The sequence below is a fragment of the Pezoporus occidentalis genome, unplaced genomic scaffold (assembly GCF_034315485.1).
Source record: "Pezoporus occidentalis ecotype Australia unplaced genomic scaffold, CSIRO_AGI_Poc_V1 ctg40, whole genome shotgun sequence".
NCBI lineage: Eukaryota > Metazoa > Chordata > Aves > Psittaciformes > Psittacidae > Pezoporus > Pezoporus occidentalis.
In genome coordinates, this window is record NW_026915725.1 from 4,385,818 (window position 1) to 4,412,609 (window position 26,792).

Consider the following 26,792-nt stretch of genomic DNA (forward strand, 5'->3'; position numbering starts at 1 on the left):
GAGACCTTCTGGGATACAGAATCCAGACCCTTCCCCTTATAGCAAGCAGGCTGAGTAGCCTGTGCAGCCTCACTGCTCCAGCAACCCAGCACGAGTGCAAAGTCTGGTATCTGCCAGCACTGGTAAACTAATATCCAGCAGCTCACTCACTTGTCTGAGGGCTGTCTCCTTGCCCCAGTCACTGGCAAACATTCACCAGCCAGGTGCAAAGCACAGAGAAGCACTTTCCCAACCCGGCAGAGGTGGGTTTATACACATTTCAGATTTTGTAGTGTTATGGTTTGGGCATGACTTACGTAATAAAACCAATGATGTCTTCTGAGACAGGCCCTGCCTTACTAGAAACATAAAGGCTATTGTATTTCCAACTCTGGGGTGACCACGAAAAAAATACCACTTTCATAGAAAAATGTAATGATGCACAGTTAAAACAGACTTGAAAGGAAGGTCCATTAGTACAAGTAAGACCAAGTTAAGGTCCTGTTCCATAGCTGACAGAACCACATTGGTGAGACATTTCAAAGAGCCATATAGAAACCTAATAGAGAAAAATCCCTGAGTGATACTCAGAGTGAGCAGAGAGGTAAATGTTTGCCAGATTAACTGTAAATTGCAGCTGCTTGACTTCAAGTATGTGTTATGAAAAAAAACCATGAATTATACTTTCCTAACTTTTCTATACTTTTTTAACTTTTTTAACATGAGAAATAAAACCTTATGTGTGCTGCCAAGAAAGTCTGCCTAGAAACTTTCAGCTTCAGTTTTGTATAAGGGGTTCCCTCAAGTCCAATGTCTACCAAGTAGTCAGGCAATAAGAGGAAGGCATTAATGCTCAAACAAAGAACTCTCCTTTTTTGATGTGTAAACTGTTCCAGAATTTTAAGCTGACTGATCACAAATTTCCCAATGATGGAAAATTAAAACTACCTTGGAAACAGCAGAGTTAATAATTTCATCTGGCCAAGGCATGTCTCTTCTTGAAAATGGCCTGCAGACCCAACAGAACTTGGCAAGCCTAAGCAAGTTAGTGTTTTACAGCACAAAAATTGGAAAATATGGAGCAGATAAATGCTACCGTCTGAATATGCTTCAGTCTTTAGTAAGGAGCACAGTATAACCAGATCCAGTTCAGAGCAACCCCAACGGAACCATCACAGAGGACTGACTCTCTTCCTTGCCAGGGGTGGGGGAAGCTGTGCACTTTTGTCCTGCAGACGTGATAAATGGATAAATGAAGTAAATATCTGCCAAAATTATAATACTTCAGACCCTACCTGTTCCCATGAATGAACCTTCCCTTTCATTTAATGAAGCAAATACTGCAGCAGTGGGTTTCATTATCATTCCATCTGTCTCCCCTGGTGATTACTAACTCTTAGCTAAGCCTAAATCACTCACAAGTGCTTCCCTGGATCAACATTGAAACATCTATAGCTATAGTTATAGGCAGGAGCTAAAGTACCAAACACAGATTTTTTTCAGTGGTTTGGGGCTCCATTTACAATTTCTGGAAGCAAGAACTAACAGGACATTCTCCAAAGCACATACAGTTGATGCATGATGGAAATAAGCCCTATATTTAGCCGACCCTGCTTTGCAAGAAAGTACAGGGTATAGGATAGCAAGAAGTTTATGACACCATATGTCAAAAAAGACCAAAGAATTATTCTGAGTAGCATGTAAGGATTTAGCTCTGGACTGAAATGATGAATCCTTTCAACATAAAAAGCTAATTTCTGATAGAAAGTAGAGCATCAGATTAAATGCCACGGTTGTGTTAAAAATGAAGTTGTGTTAAAACAGATTTCACCATGTTGAATTTCAGGAATACAATAGGGTCCAAATTAAGTAAGTACTGAGCTGCAATCTGCATAACGAAAATTTGCAGGAAGAATAAAATGTGATATTGCTGTATATTTCAAACTGCCAAGAGTTTGGTTACTAGATAGATAGATACAGATACATATATATAAAGTATGTATAATTTTTTCAGTAGATATCATAGAATCATAGGATGGTTTGGGTTGGAAGGGATCTTAAAGCTCATCTGGTTCCAACCTCCCTGCCACAGGCAGGGGCACCTTCTACCAGACCAGGTTGCTCCAAGCCCCATTCAACCTGGCCTTGAACACTGCCAGGGATGGCACAGCCACAGCTCCTCTGGACAACCTGTGCCAGTGTCTCACCACACTCACAGTAAAGAGCTTCCTCCTTACATCTAATCCAAATATCCCCTCTGTCATCTTATATATATTGATAGCAAAAGAAAAACAAAACAACCCTTTCTACTTAAAATGTTCATGACCGAACTGGAAGTATTTAAGATTTCTAGAACTACCAACAAATACATGGTCCCGGTCTCCAGGTTCTAAGGAGAGAATTCTGAGTGCAAATGTAACCACAGAGTTTTAACCTGTCACAAAGTTTCAAATCTTCTTTGCTCTGAGATGAATGGAATTAACGCTTTTCATTGTTTTGGAATGAGTAAGTGTTTACATTAAAACACTCTTTGTATCATAAAGTAATTACTTCATGACATCAGTCTTTGAGGTATGAGTCCTTCAAAAAGCATGGAAAAAGACAGGTAGAAATAGGCAGGGTGTATGTAAACTATCCCAGTGTGACTATACACACATATTCACCGGTCTGAGATGATGAGTCTATAAATGCTTGAAAAAAGTTAACTGCAAAAATAAAGGACAGGGAACCTCTGAAACAGTGATCTAAAAGCTAAGTTGCAGACAACAAAGGAATTATTTCTATCTTTTCTAAAATTACTACTTCCTTCTAGAAAACTCTGCCAAGTTCCAAGTGGGTAAAAAACTGGTCTGCTAAGGATATGCGAGATTATTATTGGGTAATACAACTCCATTCTTCTTAGAAACAAAGCTTAGACTTTGATGAAGTGAAGCATAGCTCATAAAACATTAGACTGACCTGAAGCATTTGCAAGCACCCTGCATTCAGATGACAAGTCCCTCACGGCATCCTGAATCTTTTGCAGTATCACATCCACAAAGCCCACAAAACTTACCACACACCATGACCATGAGTCCATCAGTTAACACAGGGCATACAAATCAAGCAGACTGACAGAAAACTCAGATGTAAATTTAAAAAAAATAATTATTTTTATCATTCAAAATCAGCCAACAAACAAAGAAGCAAATTACTGCAAATCCTTCATCAGAGGCTGATAACAAATGTGACTGTGGCTCATAAACAGTTAATAGGTATTATTTGCATATAAAGGAAACTGCATTTAGGAGATACAACACAGGCAGTGTACAGAAAGAATATGCTTTGCTTCTAAATCCTTTGTTACATTTTTAGGTTGTGGCTTAGATTATTCATTTTCAAGTGTGCCACCAGAGATGCTAGCTATGAGTGGGAATAAAGAATCCAGCCCCACTGGAAGAAAGATGACATTTCTTGGCTCTTCTTCAAGACAGAGTAACTCACGTAATCTGTCCATAGTGTTTCTGCAGGATTTATGATATTTGAAAAACTGTTCAGGCAGATACATAAAACCATACAGTTGAGCAAAGAGATGCAGAAATACAAAAGAGCCTATTGGGTTGAGATGAGGCTCCTGAGCAGGACTGAAAAAGTAAAGCCATTGTCTTGTTGAGGGAACAAGAAAAAAATAATAAAACAATCTTACTTTGGACTCCTCTAAATGCATCTTCTTCACAAGTTGCCTCCTAACAAGACCTTTGGTTCATGCAGAAGTTCTGGAGTTTGTAGACCTGAACCCAAGGGTAATACTTTGCCTTAAAAGTTAAGAGTTTAGTGCACATGGGAATTAGATACCTCAAAGTGCAAAGCTGATCCTCTACATCTCTCAGTGAAAACCGTGGATGGAAGCCCATATGAGCCCAGGCTTTGACATGGACCTGGCATTCACACGTTTTCTGGACAGGTGGAGTTCCCCTGCACAGTTTCCACTTACTAGCACTGCTCCCTCCCCTGCACCTGAGCCCAAGAGAATTAGAATTAGTCACTTGGGTTTAAGAAAGAGCATGTTTTGTGGTGAACAGAAAAAATTCAACACAAAAGTTTTAATACAGCATTAATAAATCATCTACCTCATTTAACGAGCGACTTTAGGAAACGCATGCAAACAGGGACAGGCATGAGAGCATCATAAAATGGGTACTAGCAGATTTGCCTCAGAGTGGAGGAAAGGAGAAGAACTGAATACGGAACTGACTGGTTATCTCAAAACCTTCTCACATACACTGCCCATCGCAAGTCCACTCTGGCAAAGTGACTGACTTCAACTGCTATAAGCAGCCAGGGCTGAGAGAATATCAGAGCATGCTGTTTAAAATTGAAATACAGATATAAGCAGTGGTTCAAATAAGAACTGCACGCTGCTAATGCATATGGGTATTCTTGAAACTTGAACAATACCTATGGAAGGCAGTCTCAAAATTTTGTGCAAGTTTGCTGACAGAATATTATAACCTTCAAGCAGATTCTCTCTTCATAACCTTTAGCGGTATGTTACCTAACAATGCAAATCCAAGTCATTTTAAATTGCATGCAGTCTTTCTGAAATAAATAAATATCACACGTAGGCTGGACACGATGCAAAAAAATTTAAGTACCAGTCTAAGTAACTCTTGCTTATGAGCAATTAATCAAGTAAGATTGTTTCTAATCTTCCAGAGTTAAGTTGATTCCATTAAAAAAAAGTAAGTAAATAAATAAAAAAAAATTTAAAAAAAATAAAAAAAAGGGCGCAACAGCATCCTGCCAATTCTTCCAGATTATCTCCAGTGAATCACTGCTTCTTAGGCCTTAAACTGACGCTGTGTCTCTTCCACTTGGCTGCATTATCTCATTTGGAGGCTTCCTCTCAACACCACACTGTATCACCACATTTACTGATTATGAAAGGTTTTGACTCATTTTCGGCATTCATATTTCAGTACAGTAACAGCATAGTTGGTCAAATCTATTAATGTGCTTTCATTTTTTTTGTCATGTCTGTAACAAAATACTGTTAACTTTTCTCAGGTAGAAACAGGAACTTGAAGATTTTGCAAATCTTACCCTTTGATATCTTCAACTACTGATGGAGTTTGAGTAAATAGTATTTCTACCAAGCATAGGAAATTTTATTTTAACGTATTATTTTAGTATGTTATTTAACAATACAAGCATCTTTGGAAAGCATCTTATTTCCATTTCAGTATAAATGGCAAATGATGGATAAATTGTAGCTAATGTTGAAAAGAGATGTGTAACATCAACCATCTACTGATTATTACTAACTATGGCAATTTCCTCAGCAATTATTTCAAGAACAAGGCTGAAATGCTCTTTAATCTTTTCATATTATAATCAAACATATCCTTGACACATTACTGTTTTCAAAAGAATTCTTAAGAAGTAAGGTCAAACAAGGTGGACAAAGAATGAGAGCTATGCATGAAATAACATGTTTTTAGAGAAATAGTAAGGGGAGGTTACTGAATATATACTACAATTATCATAGTTTGTAGGAAAAATAAACCCAAACAGCCATGCTTCACTGTTTCTAGAGGAACAACAGCACCTGCCTTCAGCTTAGTCCCTCCAAAACCAGGATCTGATACGCAGACCTTAAGACCCAACAGATCAAGCACGGCTTAAAGCTCTATTTCTAACATAAAAGACATAGCATCTCAAGTTAATTCAGCATAACAGCAAAAGTCTAGTTTTCACCCTGTAACAGCCTTCCCAGACATCAGAAGTATTTTCTGGTTCAAACTGCAAAATAATTGAAAAATCAATTATTTTGGAAATAAGGAAAGATATCAAAGGCATATAGAGATATATTTCTTCATTTTTCATTTCAGTCATCCTCCCCTCTTTTAGCTCCCCACTGGTTTGCAGAAACCAGTTCTCTTTCCTACCCAAGACTTGATCGTCTTATGAGTAAACAATCTGATGACAGTCGCTGCTCATATAGTACACCACAGGTATATGTGGAGCTTAGAATTAACACTATGCATCTCAACAGGATTATTGATATAATATTCTACAATATCAGATTTTAAGGAAGAATAGTGTTCCAGTTTTTTATATACCTAGGACTGCTTCAGGTCCTACTATTTTTCAGGCCAGTCATATTTGGAAACTAAAATATAACATGACTATCACTGAAAAAAATACACACTAACTGTGCTCACATGGATGTCACTCTGCAATTCAATATCCAGAAAAAAGCTTTACTGTGAATCCTTTAGGAGATTTACAATTCGTTTTAGGAGTAGTGGAGCACTAAGCTTTCCAATGAACCTGATAGTCTAGCAAAGAAAAGTTTGAGTGAGATCACATGAAAAAAGCAACATTAAAATCTACAGGAACATATAGTCTGTGTTGTAGGTACTGCCTAAATACATAGCCCAAGAGAAGACAGCTTTCTGCTGCAACTGTCCATAAAACTGGCATATTCATGACTAATTGGACTGAAACGGCACATGTACACATTACAACATATCTGCTTAGTGAGGTACAAAACCAAACACTCCTAAATTGGTGCAGGAACGTACTGGTGGGGTATCGTGAAAGACAAAAGATTCAGTAGATCCCTCTGAATAATTGCAAAGTATCTTCCTTTGCTCCCTGAGCCCTGACAGTGACTAGGAGCAGCTCAGCTCCATGCTGGAGAGAAACTGAAGCAGCTTGCTGCACGTCGGCCAAACAACAGTTATTTTTCCTTGAAACTGCTTGCATTTTGGAGCAGATGACATTTGCTTTCAGAAGACCAAACTGTTCCTTTTGTTACGTATTCATTCCCAATCAAAACCATACAGCATAAGTGCAAACCCTGAAAATCAATACAAGATTTAAAATGACAAAAGTCACTTCAGGTTTACTTTTCCATAAAAGGAACTAAGTCAACAACTATGTTTATGATGCATTTACATATAATTATAAACTTAAATTTTGCAAGAGGCTTAAAACATATTATTTCTATTAAAAAAAAAAAAAAAAATCCAATGGTCAACTACTTTAAAAAAAGTAGTAAATTAAAAAAAAACACAACCCTATAATGAATTCACAAATCCAAATTTAACAGACCTGTGAGAAAGTTGTGAAAAAACTGCATTTATCTTCATGAATTATTTTTGAGAGTTTTTGCATTAGCTATAATTAAATATATGCATTGGAACCCTTGTCCCATTGCAAATGCTTGGTATGCCTGTGCTTACTGTAACTAGAAGACATCTATGATAATATGTAATAAACCTTGCATCTCACCACAATGTTCAGAATTATATTTTGAGTAAGACTGCACATGAGAACTCTCTGCACATGAGAACCACAAACCGCAGTGAATTTCCTGTGAGAAGCAGGGACAAAATAAAACAAAACACTGGATTCCCATTCAACCCTATTCCTAATTTTGATCTTAACTGTTTACAACTGTGCAGTTTCTTCTCTTGGATCTCCCGCTATATCACACCCAGAAAGACCAGCAAATAAAGGCAAAAAAGTTCTCGGTGCAGCTCTAAGGCTTTGAGAGGTTCAGCACGCTCTGATTAGCGCAAAAGTGCAAGATGGAGACTGCCAGAGAGCAATCGCCAGTCTTGAAGATACCAGGCCAAAGAGAAAGCCTAAACACATGATCAGGCTTAAGCCTTTCTGCTCATTCCCTGTGCCATGCACTATGATGGAAGAGCCTCTGAACTGCAAAAATTATGCTTTACTTCCATCTGTTTGCACAACTGCTTAGAAACTCTCACCTCTGTGACTGCCTGAGCCACTAAGCCCTTACCTCTCTCCTCTGCAGCCGTGTCACCTACAGAAATCCCACGTTGCTCAGGAATGCACAAGTCCTGTCATGCTCTTCAAAGACCCTGCTACAAAGGATGCATCTAATGCTGACAAACTTGAGCGATAGAAAGCCCCATTTCTCCTCTCTTTGATAGACCCAGAGGAGAAGCACATAACCAGGAGGCACACGTGAAACAACAGCAATGGGAATGCCAAAGAGTAAGGTCCAACAGCTGCCAGCAGCAGGAATGCCACCCCTCAATGCTCACATATCCCCTGCCCCCTCACAGGCAGCCAGATACATCCTCTCAGACACCTCACAACACCAGCCCATCACCTTAGCAAGCTCAAAAGCAACACTGGCCAGCATCTCGGCAGCCACCAGATATGAGCCCCATCTTCCAAATTGCCACTGCTGCTTGGAAAAGGATGTGCTGACTTCAGCTGCATGCAAAGTAACATTAAACATGTACGCCCATTCACAGCTATAAAAAGGGCTCCTATCCTTCAGTTTTTAATAAAGTATATTAGTAGTATATTTAGTTGTTGCCCCCCCCCATAGTTTTTCACACCCTGCTACAAGAAGAGTAAAAGGATGTGTAAGAAGAGCTTTATGATGTTTTGCCCGTTTGTTTTGGTTAAAGGATGTGTGGGTTTTTTTTAAACACATGGCAGCATTCTGATTTCTATTCTTAGAAACCATTTGAGGCAAAAAAGAGCCCATGAAAGAACTGAAGTCCGCAAATGAACTTCCTTTCTGCTGGGTTTTTCTCAGCCATCTCCCCTCCAGTCATGCCTGCCAAAATCCCATGCTTTATAGGGGCATCTGTTCTATTCTCTCCAGGCCAAAAAAGGAGACTTTTCAAACCCTTACTATAGCTGAGGAAATCTATAGCTCAATGTGCCTAATGCGATTTTCCCATGTCTACAGAACCTGAAGTTCAGCTCCACAACTGCCACCAGAAGGGAAAGTAAGTCTCTTTCTCCTCCTTGCACCTTTCCTTCCTCCAGCCATACACCCCCAATCCAGGCCTCTTCTAAAAGCTGTCCTCCTCCCACCCCCATCTAACTGTTTTTTACCATGACTGAGGAACTGAGGTATCAGCCGCAAATGAAACTCTACATCAACAGCTGAACTGACATACTCTTCTGAATCCCTTCACTGCTCTAAGCGCTTCACCCACTCTTCTGCTGTGAACTTAGTATACTTCATACAACAAGAAATACATTAAAAATAGTCACTTTCCCATACTAGAACTGCTCCTAGAGACATTATCTAATTTTGTGTCATAACAAATGCAGACTAATTAACATTGCTTGACACAAACAGCACATCACCCTGAAAGTACATTGCCTGCCCATGATTTAAGTTCACACATTGGCCATAGCAGCAAAATTCGGCGGCTCCCACTAATGCCAGAAGAACACAGCAGCACAGACAACACTCTGCATACCAACCTGTGTGAGGTGGCTCTATCCAAATGCCGTACACTTCCTTCAAAGACTTGTAATTTACAGTGAAAAACACAGGATACCACAATTCCATCAAACTAAAACCCCATGAAATAACAGTTTTAATATGTTTCAAATAAGCAGATGTTCTAGTACATATCACTTGCATAAGGTTTCAATGCAACCACAATAACAAGCATAAGCCACAAGCATCACTGATGTGGCTTTCAGTGAAATCAGCAGAATCAGACCAGAAAAAAAATGAACCTAACAAAATGTGCCCAGACATTAGCATCGGAAAGAAAAGATGAGAAAATTAAGCTGAGCAGAATGCATTTTCATGTATTACAGTCAGTGTTTGCACAATACCCCTGAAAATTTCTGAAATACCTCATTTTGTTATGTGTAAAAACTAAAGGGAAGTCTGAAAAGCTCCTTTTCTCTCTCCAAGCCAAACATGTCTCATAATTAGAGGCACACAAAGAATACAAGAATATAATAACTGGCAAATGATCTTTTTTGGGTAATTACTCATTTAGCTTTTCTGGCTAGCCAGTCTTGTTCATACATAGTCTTCAAGAAGCAGGAATAGTTCTAGCAGAGAAAGCATAAACAGGTTTTCAGCATAAGATATTAGTACTAGGCATTAAGACAAAAGCTAATATCTGTGCCCATTCTAAACCAGCTCTTAACAGCTCAGCCTGTAAATGCATTGCCTCACTGGCAGGCTGTGGGTATGAGCTGAATACATAAGCTCTTCCTCACATGAAAGGAAAAATATCAAAGCTAAGCTCTATATTGGGGGGGGGGGGAAGGAAATTTAATTTAAAGAAGAGGAACACATTCTGACTCTGCCCATCTTTCTGGTGAACTCAAGATTAAGAGGCATGTTTATGAGCAAAACTAAGTCAATATTTTCAAATCATTTTTTTAGTGCAAATCTTAGTTTTACCATTCACAAAATTCAATAGGTAATTACACAGTTCGGCAAATGTCCTTAGAGAAAAGTAGAAGAATAATGAATTCCCTATGTAATTATTTATAGCTGTGTTTTTGAGTGAACACAGTGTAACAGGCATCAAGCCAACATTTAAAGGCAAAAAACCCCCCAGATTTGTAAAACCTTAAATATTTCAGTAAGCAAGTCCATAGTCTACAGTCTATTTCACAATCTAATCTGCTTTGCAGTACGTAAAAATCCCAACAACTCAGACTGCCTCTGTGATTAATCATTAGGATTTAAAATAAAACCTCGACAAAGACAGGTCCAGAAGCACAACCACAAAATATGTAATGCTATCAGAACATGCAATTTGCTTGAAATAATATTGCTGGAAAGTGCCACAGTGTTGTCTGCAAAATATTTTGTCTGATCTGTATTTTGAAAAAACCCTCAGGAACAAAATCATTACCATGCATCAGTCAAAATGGCAGCAAGCAGAGATCAGACCCAATTTAGTCTTTCATAGCTAACCCTCAGAACAAGCTGCTTATCACTCCAAAGCTCAAAAAAGATGATGAAAACTATGTAACACAATGTTCTTTAGATCCCTAAAGACAACTGATTAAAGTCAGTTAGGAGCCGACTGGTGTGCAATGATGCTTCTGCTATCCAAATACACTGCTTAATTGCCAATACAACTTCAAAACACAACAGAGGGGGAAAAAATTCTTCTCTCTCCTACTACTGAAAAGTCAAGCAGTAGCTACTGGCAAGTGAAAGGAAGGCCAAGTTGTTATTTTTTTTTCAGCTCCAATATCATCAATAATATTCTGGAGACAAAACTAAACAATTTTTTTTTTTTTGCAACAAACAAATGGAACATAATCCAAAACATTCTCCTAAAATCATAGGTTTCACAGGGTCACAAGTGAAAAACAGAAATAAATACCTATATCAGTAGACAAAATTCACAGTACAGACAAGGTTTAACCAGATGGAAAAGAATGTTTTTAAAATTTGTATTTTATACATATATATATATTTATATATATATAAATGCTTTTGCTTTGGTTTAGTGCTTCTACATAGATTGCTTTTCTCTATTCCAGTGCTCTGAAAAACAGATTTAAATGGGAACGATCATTTTGCACAGGGCTGTGCAGAGAGCATTTCATTCTCATTATACAATAGCAGGAATTTTCAGGCAATTTTAATCAAATGTTACTTTGTTCTCTCTTATTCAGATAAAACTAGATTGGCATTATTTTTACTACTGTAGCATTTGGTATGCATTGCAGGAAACTTGCCAGGTACACACTGGAGCCAGAGGTGCATAAGTCCTTAAGGAAATAGTAAAATACAGACACAACAAAGCTTTGTCAATGTAAGTAATAGATACTAACTCCCTCCCTCCTGCAGCAACTTTAACGTAAATGGCCAGCAGTTCTGTGGATTCAAAAGAATGAATCTTATATCCTTGCTCTTGCACAATACCTCCACTGCCCTCCACATGCATAACATTTCTTTAGGACTAGACATACTTGCCTTCTTTATCCAGCACCAATATACTTCTCTGTTAGGAAATGTCCACTTTCCACCAATGCTTACAAGAAGAACCCGCACACCTCTCACAGCCCTCCCAGTTTAAGGACAGTCCAGCTTAATATGACGCAAAAGTACCTTCCAAACATTCTTTCTTCTTTACAAGGAACATACACAGACCTTAGCAATAAACGGTCAGGAGAATCCCAGGATTCATTGAGTACAGAAGTGAGCACTTGCAGAGATGTACATAAAAGTTGCAAGATGAGTTAAGAAGTAAATGCAAAAGGAGATGGGAAGTGCGGGGGGTGGGGGGAAGAAAGTTGGAGGAAAAAAAAAGGCAGCTGTATGTATCATAAGCATCACCGAAACACACAAACCCCTTTCAAAGCAAAAACTAAATTATGGTTTTAAGATAGCACTAAACTAAAATAACAGAAAATAAAAGGTATGTAAATAATTCTACTGGGTTTGGATGCATTTGTCCACTCTGCTTTTCTGCAACTTTTACCCATCTCAGGAGAAACACCAAATTCCTGGAGTCACTTTTTCTCCTGAAAATAAAGGGTTAGGGAAAAACAATTATGTCATCTGTACTGTGTAAAATATCCTCCAAGAAGACAGAGACAAGCAATATGCAGCAACGACGTAGCTTCTGGAAAGAGCACAGCTGCTACACGAGCAGAAAGCAACTGCACCCATTATGTTTAATATGTGGGGAACCAGGCACCCTGGTCCTACTGGTGGCAATTCTTCCTTAGTGAAGGAGAAAATCAAGCTATTCCAGGAGGAGAATCACAGCACGAAAGCCTGTCGAAGATGCAGCCCAACCTCTGAAATTGTGAATTTGTCTCAGGAAATGTGAAGAGACACTTCTCTCATACATCTGCTGCTACATCTACATACAGACCCGGCCTGCGCGTTACTGACTAGAAATGTTTTGTGATGATTTTGTTCTTTTTTTAATTTGTTTTGGACCATGTCACGTAACATCCCCTCACTACCTTCAGTGACAATACCATTTCAAAATTGAGTCTTGCTTCAGTAATCTATTAAATCTCTAGGTTTTTTGCAGAAGCCTATTTCCATCATTTATATTGTATCACCTAAGTAACTACTAAACTGGGATTTATTTCAGGGAAATATATAAATCTCTTCTGTAAAAATCTACACTGAGGTAGTCGTACTCTATGCTCCCTTTACAGCCCTGGGAAAGATACAGGAAAGATACAGACACTTTCATACTACAGATCAACAACCCTTGTTTATATGTCTGTTTTGAAGATATGATAAATCACACCCCACTGTCTATGGAGACAACCAGATCTCTGTTGACTACAGAGGTCCACCTCAACATCTATCTGTAGTTTGATGATCCACCTCCTTGTGCTACGCTCTCTCTTTGCCCTGGTCCCCCTCATGACAGCAAGAAGAGACTTGAGATCAGCTTCAGACTTCATTTAAGTAAACAAGAAAAGCAATGAACCATGTGCAGCCGGTGTAAAAAAAACCACTCATACTCTGCTAAAAAAAGTTCCAGGCTGAATTCAGCATCCACAAGGAGCTAAGGAAAACAGCAGCACAGATTTCCCTACAAAGATTTCTTGGAACTGGAAGATGCTGTTGCTGCTCCCAAACAGTACTTAAACTGCTTTTTTTCAGAGTATTTTTAAACAGGATAAAACGTCATAAATAAGTAATTTACTGATCCAGGGTTTCCACCTTCATATTGTTTACTTCCACTGAAAGACTCCCATGATCAGTTAGTACTTCACACCTATGTCCAATAGACACTGAAATGTAAAAGGGCCTGACTTTATCAAACCCACAGCCTATCACAAAACCTACTAACATGATCACAGTAGGACAAAGTAGAAGAGTTTTTCAAACAGATGATGTGTACTGATACAACCAGTGCAACAGCAGTGGTGCCATTCAGTGTTTTGAAATGGAGGGACATGAAAGACAAGATGATAGAGAAGGAGATCTGGTGCCTGCTTATAACAAACCCGAAAACTGCAATGAAACCTCACAAATTCTAGAAGCCCTCCAAAAAAGACGGCAAAGCCTGCACTTGCAAACCACAGCTTAAACCAGCAGGGCACAAAGAACTGTATTTCAGACTACACAGGTGCAATTACTGTGATGATCTGCATATCCTTCATGTTCTCCAAGGTGTTGTCAACTAAACACACAAAAGCCCCCTTTCAGTGGCACCGTTCTGGAGCCAAAGACCATGCTGGACTCTGGATACCCTTCCTTTCATTTCTTGTCACCTCTGTTGGCCAGACTGAGCCGTCCTCTAAGCACCTACATGGGTTAGGATCTCCACAAGACTCCACTTAGGTCTCTCCCTTCGAGGCAAAGACAAACGGCACAGGTCATGGGAGCCTACATCATCACTCCATCCTCTACAGGCCTTCCAGCATCAGTGCTATGGGGACAAATGCTGCCAGGGATTTCCCCTCCAACCCATGCCTTAAAATAAGACTGGGATGTGGGAGGAAAGCATGTAAGTTAACAGTGCCTCGCACAACACTATTTTAAGGAGGAAAATCCTGAGGGCTGGTAGGGTTTTGCTGCTTTCTCCCAAATGTTGCCACTTTAGGCACTCCCATCATATTCTGCCTCCTCCTCCAGCTTCAATCACCTGACAGCATTACAGTAGCAAAAATAATGAAGACTACTATACATGGAAATGAATAAGAAATGAGAAAGCATTTTTCTGCCAAGATCAAAACAATAGCAATCAAGTATTTTTCATTGTGCCAGCAAAGACTTCTGCTGTTTCTCAGGCTGCAGTATCACTCTTTGATTTAACAATTTACCAGAAAAAAAAGTAATAAAATAAAATTACTTGAACATTAACATCAGCAAGTCATCCAGTCTCTTAAAAGCTGAAAAACATACCTGGCGTACGAAACTGTTAGAGGTAGTGTCAGAAGATGTACTCCCATCGGATCCTTTGAAACGGTTTTTTCTTCTTGCGCCTTTACCGTAAGGCTGTAAGAGGGAAAAAAAAAACAAAAAAAAACAAAAAAAAAAAAAAAAAAAAAAAACACACAAAAAAGAAAAATAAATTAGAGGAACAGTGCTAGTCTGTGTTGCACAGAAAGCTTTCAGTAAAAGCATCACCAATGTCTCCTAGGCTAGCACAGATTCAGATGACTGGCTTTGTATCAATTAATAAGCACCTATTCAGTAAGTACCTAACAGACAATGCGCAGAACTGCTCACCAACACAACTAGGTTTGGCCAGCTGAGCCCCAAATGCTTTGTTGGGTTTTTTTCCCCCATATGCAGGTTCAGAGAAGCGTTTACAGACTTGTACAATTGTAGTATTCTTCACCCAAGTCACAATCATTAAAAAGTCCAGTTTGTTTTGCAGCTAGTTTAAATAAACAAGCTAGGAAAGAAGATACTGGAGCAGTCTCCAGTACATTACAGCTATGAGCCAAGTCAGCTGAGGGAACATTAAACAGCAAGAAGTGACCAACAACTTGTTGATTTGGATATAATCTTAAAACTAAGGAAGAATTTCTAATTTATTTTTTAAGAAAATTTTAGGTAAATAAGTACAACAATAAAAAAGGACTAAACACGTAACTGGAAAAGAATAATATGCAACTAAAAAGCAAACCATCGTTTTTATCTTTAGAAAATCAAAAAGATACCAGAAGAAAGCAATAGTTGTCTGAAGCAAAATTAAACTATAATATAGGAACACAGCAAATAGCCAACCCCCTAAGACAAGCTGCTTGTTCTGCGCAATGAATACTGTCCATCAATAAATATCATAAAACAAATACCAAAAAATTCAAAAGAGTTTAAAGCTATGCTATTTGCATCCACCTACTTTTGTAGTGACTGTAATCCATGCCATTACACCAGCTCAGACCCTTCCCAAAGCTCCCCTCCCAGGTATAGCAAAATCTCACAGATTTATTCTTTACAACTACATTAAGAGACAGCCCTTCCTACCCAGGCACACCACTTAAATTCATCTAAACTTACATCAAAATCATGTCTTGATTACTTCAAACATTATGTTCCTTGAGGTTGATAGACGCATTTTTTTTTTGTCAGTCATCACACTTCTGTAAAGGTCATTTTACTAATCCATCTCTCTGGATCATGTCTCCTGTCATTGAATACCTTCCACAGCTCCCTTCAATAAACAGGGTTTTTGACTTCACTTTCAAGGTCTACCTTGGCCTGTTCCCAATCTTAGCTCTCACCCTGCATTCAGCACTAAACTTTTGAGCTCCCCAATAACTTGGGGGGGAGGGGACGCAGGGGGACACGACAAACAAACACAAAACCCCCAACAAAACCAGAACCAGCAGCACAAAACCAAACACCAGATTCCATCACCTATATGCTGATGTTTCAGAGAGTAATTCCCTATCCTCCCTCATACTATCTCACAATCCTTCTCCCAAGAATTTCTTTACAGAAAAAGCATTGTTATCCTTAAAATATTAGACAAAAACCCCTCTTGATAATAAGGTACTATTATGCTGATATCTCAAAATACCACATTAATAAATCATATTTTTTATTCATTATTGGTAGTTAGCATTCCAAGTCCATGCATATGCATCCTGCTGTTGACCTTGGCCATAAGCCACTGTTGGTCCTGGGTTTTGGCACGATGAGAAAATTATAATAAGGTTATCGGAGAACATGGCTGTGCATGCATTACAATGCAGCATTCCTGACAACCCAGCCTTCATACTTCAAATCCTGGGATAAAACTGTGCCTGGGTACATAAAGGGCATCCTTCCCCAGACCTCAGCAACCTTCAGAGCACCACACTGAGCTTTGGGCCCAAGTCTCATCGGTTCTCATGGTACAGAAAGCAGGCTCCAGCACAGGTTTGGGGGCACAAATTTTTAAGATCATAACCTCAAAATCAGAGCTGTAGCTCTTTGCAGTAACACATATGATAAATATGATGAAATACTGTGCAATCTAGGAGTAACTGAGGAGGACAACAGATAGCTACTACTAACTCCTGGCCATTTGCCAAACTGACAAATCCAGGTAACTTGATACCACAAGATGCAAGGGAATGATCCCAGCCTGTATCTGGACCATTAAGTGTTGATTCAGGGCAAGTTCAGAGAGCTGGTTGAAATCTAATACCAATGTTTTAGAAAGAATGACTCAAGTAACAATATATCTGTCAGCTTGACACTGATTCGGAGAAAAAATAATTTAGTATCTGTTATGTCATTAAACTAACAAGGACTTAGGAGAAAAGCAATGGTTTTCCCACAAAATACAGATTTGCAGGAAAGATATTTTGCCAAATATATTATTTTTACGAAACTGTAAATAAGCCATGTAAAAACTTTCTGAAGGGCACATGAATCAACACTACATGTTGGTTTAAGGCAGAACTATATGAAAATATATATATAAAAGTTAGCATGCTACATATGATGGGGATGAAAACAGGACTTTCTGATGAGTCTAAAGCTGTAATCCAGTAGGTAAAAAAAGGTAAGCTTAAAAGTGAAAGAGGAATGGCTCTACATGGTTGCATTTCTAAAAGGGATCTTTGATAATAGAACTTTTTGATAATAGAAAGGCATTCATAGATCTGTAAGAAAGAAATGTAGATCAGAACCAATGTTGCCAACAAATTACGCAACACATTTTCCAGTTACTGTTAGAATAGACAGTTCTATCAGAACCATCTTTTTCCACCCAATACTCCACCTAATACCTAAATACATAAAAAGTATCTTTTACATAAGTAGTTTGAAATAAACCAACATCCTTAAATCAAAGTTTACTTCCTAAAAATAGTTGTTACTGAGATAACTGACTAGTTACTCATGACCAATGTTCTGGCCCTCTTTTCACCAATTTTTGTGGAAGAATATGGATATATGCTTACAAAAATAAAGAAATCATAACATTCACACGGCATCTCAAGAATATAAAGCATCTATATAAAGTTCACACTACCTAGGCAATTTCATAAATAATGTACAGTACGGTATTGTGTAATCCCCAAAGAGATACAGGAAAAAAAATGTGCACGTATTCTTCACAGGGACTTTTTTTGTATTTGTTTCCAGTTTCTACAACATTTAATTTACAAAATCAGTGTTCCATTTTGTAACACAAAAAAAAAACTAATACAAAGGCAAAAGAGGGACTGTGTCTAGAGCAATGAGGATAAAAACAAACAAGAGCAGAACAAAAACACAATACAAGCACAAATAAAATGCACAACTAAACACTAAAAACATTTATTTCAGGCAACATCACACAGCAAATGAAGCTAAGACTGAAACTCACCTTGATCTTTCAGTTTGGGGAGTTTTTGTTTATGCACAGCAGGTGCATGGGTTTGTTATAGTTTTATATGAGTGGAAATTATTCAGCAGTACAAGCTAAATACTAACTTTAAACACAAAAAAAAACCCAGCTGACAGAGTGGGAGGCCAAGGCTACACAATGTAGGGAAAGTCAAGTTTTATACCTGCTTCTGTGCACAGACTGATTCCGTGGAATCAGAGGAAAGGGGGACAATTTCAGTACATGGGAAAAGTGGGATTTGATGACCCTTCTCTTTATTTTAAAGGACGCTAATCTGGGATTACATTTATCTTCCAGACCTTTCAAGCTTATTCCCACAGTCAGAACCTTTCTTCTAAAAATGAGATAACTCTTACATAAACAAAACAGGTTTTTACATATTTTAAAAATGATTAACTATCCCTGTCATGTGGAGAAGCATGAATACTCATCCTGTTATATTCATTATGTTTTGCTTCTTTGAGGGTATTCTTCCCATAAGATCTTAAAGTGAAATCAAGAACTTTGCACAAAAAGAAAATAATCTACCAGTTACTTTCAATTCTGGGGAGAAAAAAAAAAGAAAAAAAAAAAGAGATTTTCTTTTTTTTAACAATGAACCCAACATGTTACCACGATTTTCATATTAAAATTAGCTGCCTTATCTGTGTTCTGCGCAGCAGTTGGCTGCAATTAGGTAGCTAAAAATAAAGGACTGAATCACAATCTATGGACATTGACCAGTAAAAGCAACAACACTGGGCAGCTGTTCTTAACCTATGAGGTTAAGCTAACAGAACAACCATAGGGGACCAAATGTCTCTGCACCCAGTATACCGTGGTAGCAAACTCAGTATCATCATTTTTGCCAGTTAATTTTAATAGAACCGACTCCAGTCCTGCAAACAACCTTGTTTATATAAAAGTTTGCTGAGAGGAGCATTCTCATTGGATTTCAGCAGAACAACTTAGACAAATAAAGTTATGTACACGTGTTTACGAGACCAAAACTGTAGCTTGGTTTATTAGTCAGATGTGCAAAGTTCTTTTTAAATTGGCTGAGTTGCCAAAGACAAGAAGCACACACCCGCATTTATGTTCTACAGTTTCTTCAAAACCTGTCAAACAATGTGAAACTTAAAAAAAGAGGAAAAAAAAAAACAAAAAAAAAAAACTTACCCAAGTAATCTTGTAAAAAAACCCAAACATTTCATCAACAAAGTCTGCTTTCCAACTCTGACGTGAAAGTACATTGTGTAACCTTTATTCAACCCACATAATCAAATGAAATATGGGAATCATATGAAGCATTAGAGGCATGCATAGCAGTTTCCTGATAATTAGCGGTTTCATATACAATTACTCATTACTGCAAATGGATGAGATCAATGTCGCCTAATGAAACCCTTTAACTTTAATGAGGCTCTGCCTCAACACATGAAAAGCATACATCCGTAACATTTAATCTTCTAACACACACAACAAGCAGAAGGCATGGTTTATCCCTGTAGGCAAAATACTGTCATCTGGAAGAGGAAATATAAAACATTTAAAATGACCAACTATATACAACCAGAGAACTTATTGTCAGCAACAGTCTTAAAATGCCCTTCACCAGTAAGCACTCCAATGGTATTTTATATCAAAGCAGAGGTGATGACTACACACAGGGTGAGCCTTAACCTTTACTGATTATAATAGATAAAAATAGCACCAGTCTTTGAGACTGATGGTAGGTGTCAAAGATAAACCCTTAAAAACTAGCCTGCTGATGTCATTCAAAGAAGGAAGGAAAGGGGCAGAAGATTTAGACAGCAGAGTCCGATGTCAAGTCAGGTCTTGAAACATAAATGCAAGAAAGGAACTGGGGAGCACAAAACCAGAAAATAAAAATTCAGAGCTTACATGATCTCAAATGAGCAAATGACCAATTACAAGGATCAGAAGAATACCTAAAGGTAAAGACAGACCCCCTGAAGGATTAGGGAATAACTGGAAAAGTCAGAAATGAAAGAGTGCACTAAGCATTCTTCCTTCCCATACAAAAGCTTTGAAAGGTATTTAAAAATTCTCATGCCCCGGACAGCATACTGGGACAGTGCAGAACATGCACATCCACCTCTTAGATGAATAAATCACTGCCACTTTAATGAATGCCTTACAACGAGGCAACAGAATGTTCCTTTAGGTCAGACCTCCTGAGGTTTCTCTGGTCAACAGCCAAGCTTGCCACCTCTCAGAAACAATACCCTCCAGCGTGGTGGGGTAGCCTCCAGCTTCGGCTGCATAACTGTAAACCCCCACATCCACACTCCAACACCACAAACGGGGCATCTTTGGGTATAAAAGGTCAGCTACAGAAGGAGACATGCATATTCCTGATCTTTACACCACAAATCACACTAATCTCATAAAGCAGGGGAGGTCAACCTTCTGACAGTACAGAAAAGGGATGGGAGATCCACATAGAGGAGCTCCTCAACACTCCCAGAGATCCACTCCACGATGGAAATGGGAGAAAAAGGGCAATGTTGGACATAGCAATATATCCTGGCTTGCCTTCATCTTGGGGCTGGGTTTCAGAACACCCTACATGGTCCACATCAATGCAGTTCTGTGACAGGCACTCACCCTTGTGACATACCTGAAGTTGCCTGAGGAGCACAGACTAGTGTGCCCATAGCAAAGAATCTCAAGGTTACGTTTCAAAACCTGAATTTCTTGAAACAAATAGGTGCTATTAGGACACCATTCAGAAAACACAAGGCTTCCCTTCAGGAATCCTATCAAATTGAGGATCTCCATATACAGTCATCAAGTTCACACAAGCTACAGTGATGAGTCTGCAAAGACCATTCCCTGGTCCTTGTATAAAATCCTCCGCCTACACCAAAACAAAATCCACGCAAACAAACAAAAACAAAAACCCTCCACAAATAATTTATTTACACAAACTTTCATACAGAGTCCAAAAATAAGTATTTGACAGATGCTCCTTTTTTCCCCATATAAAAGAAAATACATTTGTGCTGAGAAATCTGTAACAGGGTTAAATCTTCGATGCTCTTTTCTGCCAGCCTGTGATAAAGGCTTGCCAATACTGCAGCTAGAAATAGCCTAATTCTCACCAGTTCCTACACTTCTAAGCCACATCCCAGTGCTCTCAGCCTGGCCTCAGACCAGGTCACCTGGCAGTTTCCACCCGCTAGACAAGGAGTATGGGACTTGGCCTGCTCTCCTCCTGCCCGGTGGCTTGGAAACCCACCTCAGTGAAAATCTGCTGCACATCTCTCCGTAATGCCGGTGATGAAGATGTCTGCTCCCAACTCAGCAAAACAGGAGCACACAACAGCAGAAGGTGTGGAAGCTCATGCCCAAACCCTGCTGTGCCTCCTGCAGCCTTTTAAGATTGGCAGCTATGGTTGCAGGCCACGTGCCTGCTCCTCCCCACCTGCTCTCCATATATTTCTGTATTGCTTTTACACAATCAAACAGAAAAAGAGATCTGACTCTATGACAGAAAGGTATTTTCAGGGAGCAACAGCCACCTATGGGAAAGCTTCCCTCTGCTAAGTGTCTGCTGCCCTGCTGACAGAGAATAAGGCGAGCCCTTGGAGGGCAGGGAGGGTAATTTTGGTTGCTTTGTGTTATTGCGAAACTCTTCAGTCCTGGCACAGGAAATGACTGAGTGAAAGAAGAAGAAAAAAGTTTCCAGAGAAGTCAGTCTTGAAAGAGTACAGGAACTTCTGATCCATAACAGTTTGAAATCATAAACCTAGAAACAAAGCAAGACAAAACCAGAGATCACCTCTAAAAGACGGTTACCAGATATGTAAGTTAGGACTGAAACTGCCAAGCTGTCTCAGAGTCTACACTCTAGGAAAACGTACAAAACAATTATTACATCCCATATATGCTGCTGATGTGTAATACCCAAGTGGTAAATAAAAGTCTCTGGAAGAGACGCAAGACTACTTACTACTGACAGAGTTCAGGACAATGCAAAGTAAACCCCAAGAGCCAAAGAGAATCATCAGAAAGGTAACAGCTGAAACTTGAGGGGCTTTCTTCAATGAAGGGCTATTAACAGTTATTTTTGTCAGTAAGAGGAACAACACTGAAAGGAGGTTACCACCATCAGGAGAGAAAAGATTACCTCTTGCTGAGGAACATGAGAAAGTCCAATGAATGGCACTGGATTTCATCACTTCTTGGTTTGTTTATACTCCACTGAGCTGCTGCCACACTGGATCTGGCTTCTAGGATGCTGCCAGAAGAGAGTAAAACCTCCCATGCCTCTATAATGAATGGCTATTGCTATTATTTAAGTAAGCAAAGGGATATAAATTTTGTTTGTTTACAGGTTGCAAAGTATTCTTGCAAGTCAGTGCTGGGAAATACACTGCTGCAAAATGTTATTTGAAGAATAGGTAAACACGGTATGAATGTGATAAATCAACTCAGCTGAAAGAGAGAAGCAGAGGGCAGCGTGATTCATCTCCTGAGAATAAATCTCTCGCTATTCCTCCCATTCTTTATTACCCCAAGTCAGGCAGTGAAGGGATGGTGCTATGCAATTGAAAAGATAGCTGGAAATCCAGGAAAGACAACGGTCAGTGCTAGGGCCAAATAACTAAGCCGATATTCTGGACGCACCACTTGCACATTACTATAAAAGTCACGTTAACATGGATCACAGCCAATACAAAAGGAGAACTGAACAAGCCCATCCCTAACCCCACGCCTGCAGTTCACCTTCAGCTGTGCAACCCAACCAGCTGGAGTCAAGCGCTCCTGGAATGATGAAGCCTTTAGACTCAGAAAGGGGAAGCACTTAACAGAGGAAAACTAAATGCAAGTGAAAGACCTAAAGAAAACCAAAGGGAGAATTGTTTTCATTTAAAATGTGTCAGGTTGTTAGGACCTGCATTGACAGATGATGCATAAGAAGGCAAGAAAAAGAACAGGAGGAAAATAGTAATGGGGAATAGGGAAGTATTCATCCAGGATAAGTAAGATTCTTCCTCCCTCCACAAGGTACTCTGCAGTTGCCTGATACAAGGTTTCATTATATTTTCGTTGAAACATCTTCTATAATTTACTGATCTGATGTGCTGTGACTGTTCCTATGACACAACACAGGAAGCTTTGCGATGAGAAAATAGCAATAGGAATTGAATCTAATGATTTCTGGGGACTGAGGGACTTTGAAGTAGGATCAGAAAAAAAAATTACACAGGAGGAAGGAAAAAGAGAAGCCAAGAGTCACCATGAAAGGCATTAATATGCTATGTTATATTATAAACAAATCAGCATAGCATCTGGGTTAATTAAAATTATTAAATTGAACCTTCTACTGGTTCAACTTCCTAGAATTAAAGGGTTCTTGAAGCAAAGAATTAAAAAGAGGACTGGAGTTGGTCTTTTAAAAAACAGACACTGACCATCAAACACTGATACATTTGAACAGTTTGCTTGTTTTATGATTTCAGACTGAGGATACTGATTTTATTACAAAAAGCCACACCCAGAACTACCACTTTGCACTGACATATACCTGACCACTGCGAATAACTCCACAGTGTAAATGTCAGCATGTGCTTTGATCTGGATAAAACTGGGCACCTGAAACAATATCACAACCTCATCTGGCCTCGGAACACGGTGAGTACCTAAAACTATGTTTTTACAGTAATATGGACCTAAAAGCCACAGAATTTTAGGTGATAAAGCGTAACACACCAATACTTTGTTCTCATTGCAAAGAACTTCCCAGGAAGAGTACAGTAGAACTGTCACAATGAATGCCTATTTTATTTTGTTTGCAGATCTTGTTAGCAAAACGCATCATGAAAGTAAGAAATAGATTTTACACAGAGGCCATCTAGGAATATTTCACATATTTAACTACCTTTCAAGAATCATTACTTCCAGAGTGTTAACTATATTCACCCCTCTGCCAAGTGGTGACAAATTTGGCCAAAATGGATGGCCAGGCACAATTCAAGATAATGGATCATGATGTACAGCCAGGTTAAAAGAAATCCTCAGCTTTGCAAAAAATTCTTGGATAAGAGAAATTCTGAGGCTTTTACAACTCTACAAACGCTCTTCAATTACATTTTGCTAAATCATAATTCCCAGAAGTAGCACTTCAGAGAGCATACTTCTAGGAGTGACATCACTATGTAAGCTTGCATGTCTTTTTCCCTGATGTATTACTTGGCATGAAATGTTTCTAGGATTGATAAGTACTTTAGTGAAAAAGATAGTGGTGGGCATAACTGAAGTACCTGTAGGCAATCTACTTGATGATTAAGCCTCTCCTTCTCACTGTATGTTGCAAAGCAGCAAGCCCTTGCAATATTGATTTTTTTCAAAATCATGTTAATGGAGCAAAAATTCAAATCAGAATAATTGTCTCTCAGTGCAGTGCACGCTAAGGAATTAACTAACATTACGATTCAGACAAAGGGCTCTTTTGCTTCCATAACCTTATCTCCCCTACACCAAAGGTTTACGTATGACTAGAATATGTATGTGAGATATGATCCTTGCTTTGCCTAATGGCTTTGGTTCCAAAACCTGAAAAATATTCCCCGAACTAAAAAGCCACATTATCACTATCTTAAAAAGTGGATCTTTTTTGGCTGCAAGTGTCCAGAAACCAATTCTATTAAACAGAATACAAGTACCTTACCTGAAACATAAATAGCAAGCTATCCTTTCTCTCTAAGCAGAGGCTCTTTACGCCTAGTTAAAAGAAGGGTGAAAATCAATTTCATGATCAGTATTTGACATTTGTCCACAGCAGAGAAGCACCATATGACTAGACAGTTGCGATTCTGTGCTTAGGGCTGAAAAGACACAAAAAGGGGTGTGATTTGCAGGTCAGAAATTAGTTCCCTTGCCACTGCTTCTGGAGAAGCTGTCAAAGCATATGGCCCTACTGAAATGTCTGTTCTGCACTTGGAGGCTGCAGTCAAATTCACATCCAAAAAGACATTTTTTTAGCTTAACCTAGTCTCTGGTTCAGTGCCTGGATTTTGCTCTGCTGTCACTGGTCCCCAGCAAATACAGATCAATTAGTGAGCCTTTTGACAGACTGACAGCATTTTCCTCTGGCAAATGAGCACTTCTGTGATGAAACCGGACCACCTTCCCAAAGAAAACCAAGCATGAGAGACAGTTTTGGGAACAGCAACAAAAACTGCCACCCCAAAAGGAAAACAAAAACTCTGTCCTAACACGAACAAGCATGTTTGTAATTTAAAACGCACACAATCAGATTTTACCACCCTTTTACAGGGTTTAAAAATAGCACTGTAAGTCTTTGTAGCCAACTATTGCAAACTCGAAGATATTATGCAACATTCATATATTACACACGAACCACCTTTCAAAATATAAAGTCTTTACCAAGTGCACAAACATCCATACCCTGCCTGCCTCTCTCTCTCCATCCATCCACCTGAGCGCAGCGCACACGGCCTCAGCTGTTAAAATTTCAGGGATGACTGTACAACCACCTTCTGCACGAGAATCGAGCAGCTTAAATCTGCAGCGTGCTCAACACCTTCAGCCTCCCTAAAACAACCGGCGTGAACCACCTTCCCCCATCAGCACAGGCTGTCACCAGCCTGGGTAACAGACGAGGAAGGTTTCAGCAGTGCGTGGTTAGCATCAGGTACAGATACAACAGGTTACGGGAGCAGGGAAGACGAGCCGTAACCTGTGAGTAATACGGAATAGCACCTTAATAGCAACGTATTCTGGTACAGTCATCCTCCAGATAACTATAAGGGGATTCTTCACTTGCGAAGCTTCCATGGCATACAGCATCCCACTGTGCGGGCTAACTAATCAGCATTTGGGGGTGCGGACGGGGAACGGGGGGTCGGGCGCCTCAGGAGAGCCGTCAAACTTTTCTGACGGCGGGGAGTTGAAGGGCAGTGAGCTCCGGCAGCCCCGCCGTTCTCCTCCTGCTAGCTGCCTCGGTACGAAGCCCTCCGCGCCCGGCCCGGCCATGCCGCCCCCCGCCAGGTCCCCGCCGCAGCCGGCCGAGCCCTCCGCTCCCGCGGTACCTGCGCTGCCGCGGGCAAGGGGTTGTCCAGCAGCTCCATCTGCACCTCCTGCGCCGGGCTGGGAGGCGATTTGGACATGTCGCTCTGGACCATTGGCGAGCAGAGGGGGCGGCTGGGCGCCGAGCCCCTCGGCGGGGCAGAGGCGTGCCAAGCAAAGCAGAACCGAGCCGAGCCGAGCCGAGCAAGCCGGGGCGGCGGGGCGCCCCTCAGCGCCCGGCCATGCCGGGAGAGGCGGCGGTGGGCAGGCGGTCGCGGGCGGCGGCGCGGCCCTGGCTGTTGCCGTTGAGGAGCGCGCGGCGCGGCGCCGGGGGACGGGGCACGGCGGCCGCCGCCGGGCGCGGGGGGAGGGCAGGGGGCGGTGCGAAGGGGGAGAGGGAAAGTGACAACGAGCATCGCCCTCCCGGCAGCTACCGGGCGGCGGGCGCGGGGCGGTGCCTCGCTGAGCCCGCAGCGGGAGCCGCGGGGCGGGGAGGGATGCGCCGGGAGTGCGAGAAAGTTGGGGATGGGGGCCGGGCCCTGCCGGGCCCTGCCGCTGGGCAGGGACGCGGGAGCGTGGGGCAGCCCCGGCGCGGCCGTGGCCGAGGGACGCAGGGGCTCGCTCCCGTCCACTGTCTGTAAGTTATCTGCAAACGGAGCCTCCCGGCGCTCGGAGCACTCCGCGGCTTATTTGAGTGCCGACCCT

At 40.4% G+C, this 26,792-nt stretch overlaps 1 protein-coding gene across 7 annotated transcripts in view; it reads right to left on the reverse strand.

The window, feature by feature from the left end:
- Positions 1 to 26,443, reverse strand: part of CACNB2 (calcium voltage-gated channel auxiliary subunit beta 2) — a 252,517-nt gene extending 226,074 nt beyond the window's left edge. For 3 of the 7 annotated variants that reach the window (XM_062633682.1, XM_062633683.1, XM_062633684.1), the window contains exons 1-2: positions 26,111 to 26,443; positions 14,621 to 14,713 (exon numbers count right to left, since the gene is read on the reverse strand). In XM_062633682.1, the coding sequence (XP_062489666.1) occupies positions 14,621 to 14,713; positions 26,111 to 26,203 (186 nt within the window). In that variant the 5' untranslated portion in view covers positions 26,204 to 26,443. The remainder of the gene's footprint in view (positions 1 to 14,620; positions 14,714 to 26,110) is intronic. The other 4 variants (XM_062633677.1, XM_062633675.1, XM_062633678.1 and 1 more) reach the window with 4 other exon arrangements.
- Positions 26,444 to 26,792: the final 349 nt, after the last annotated feature.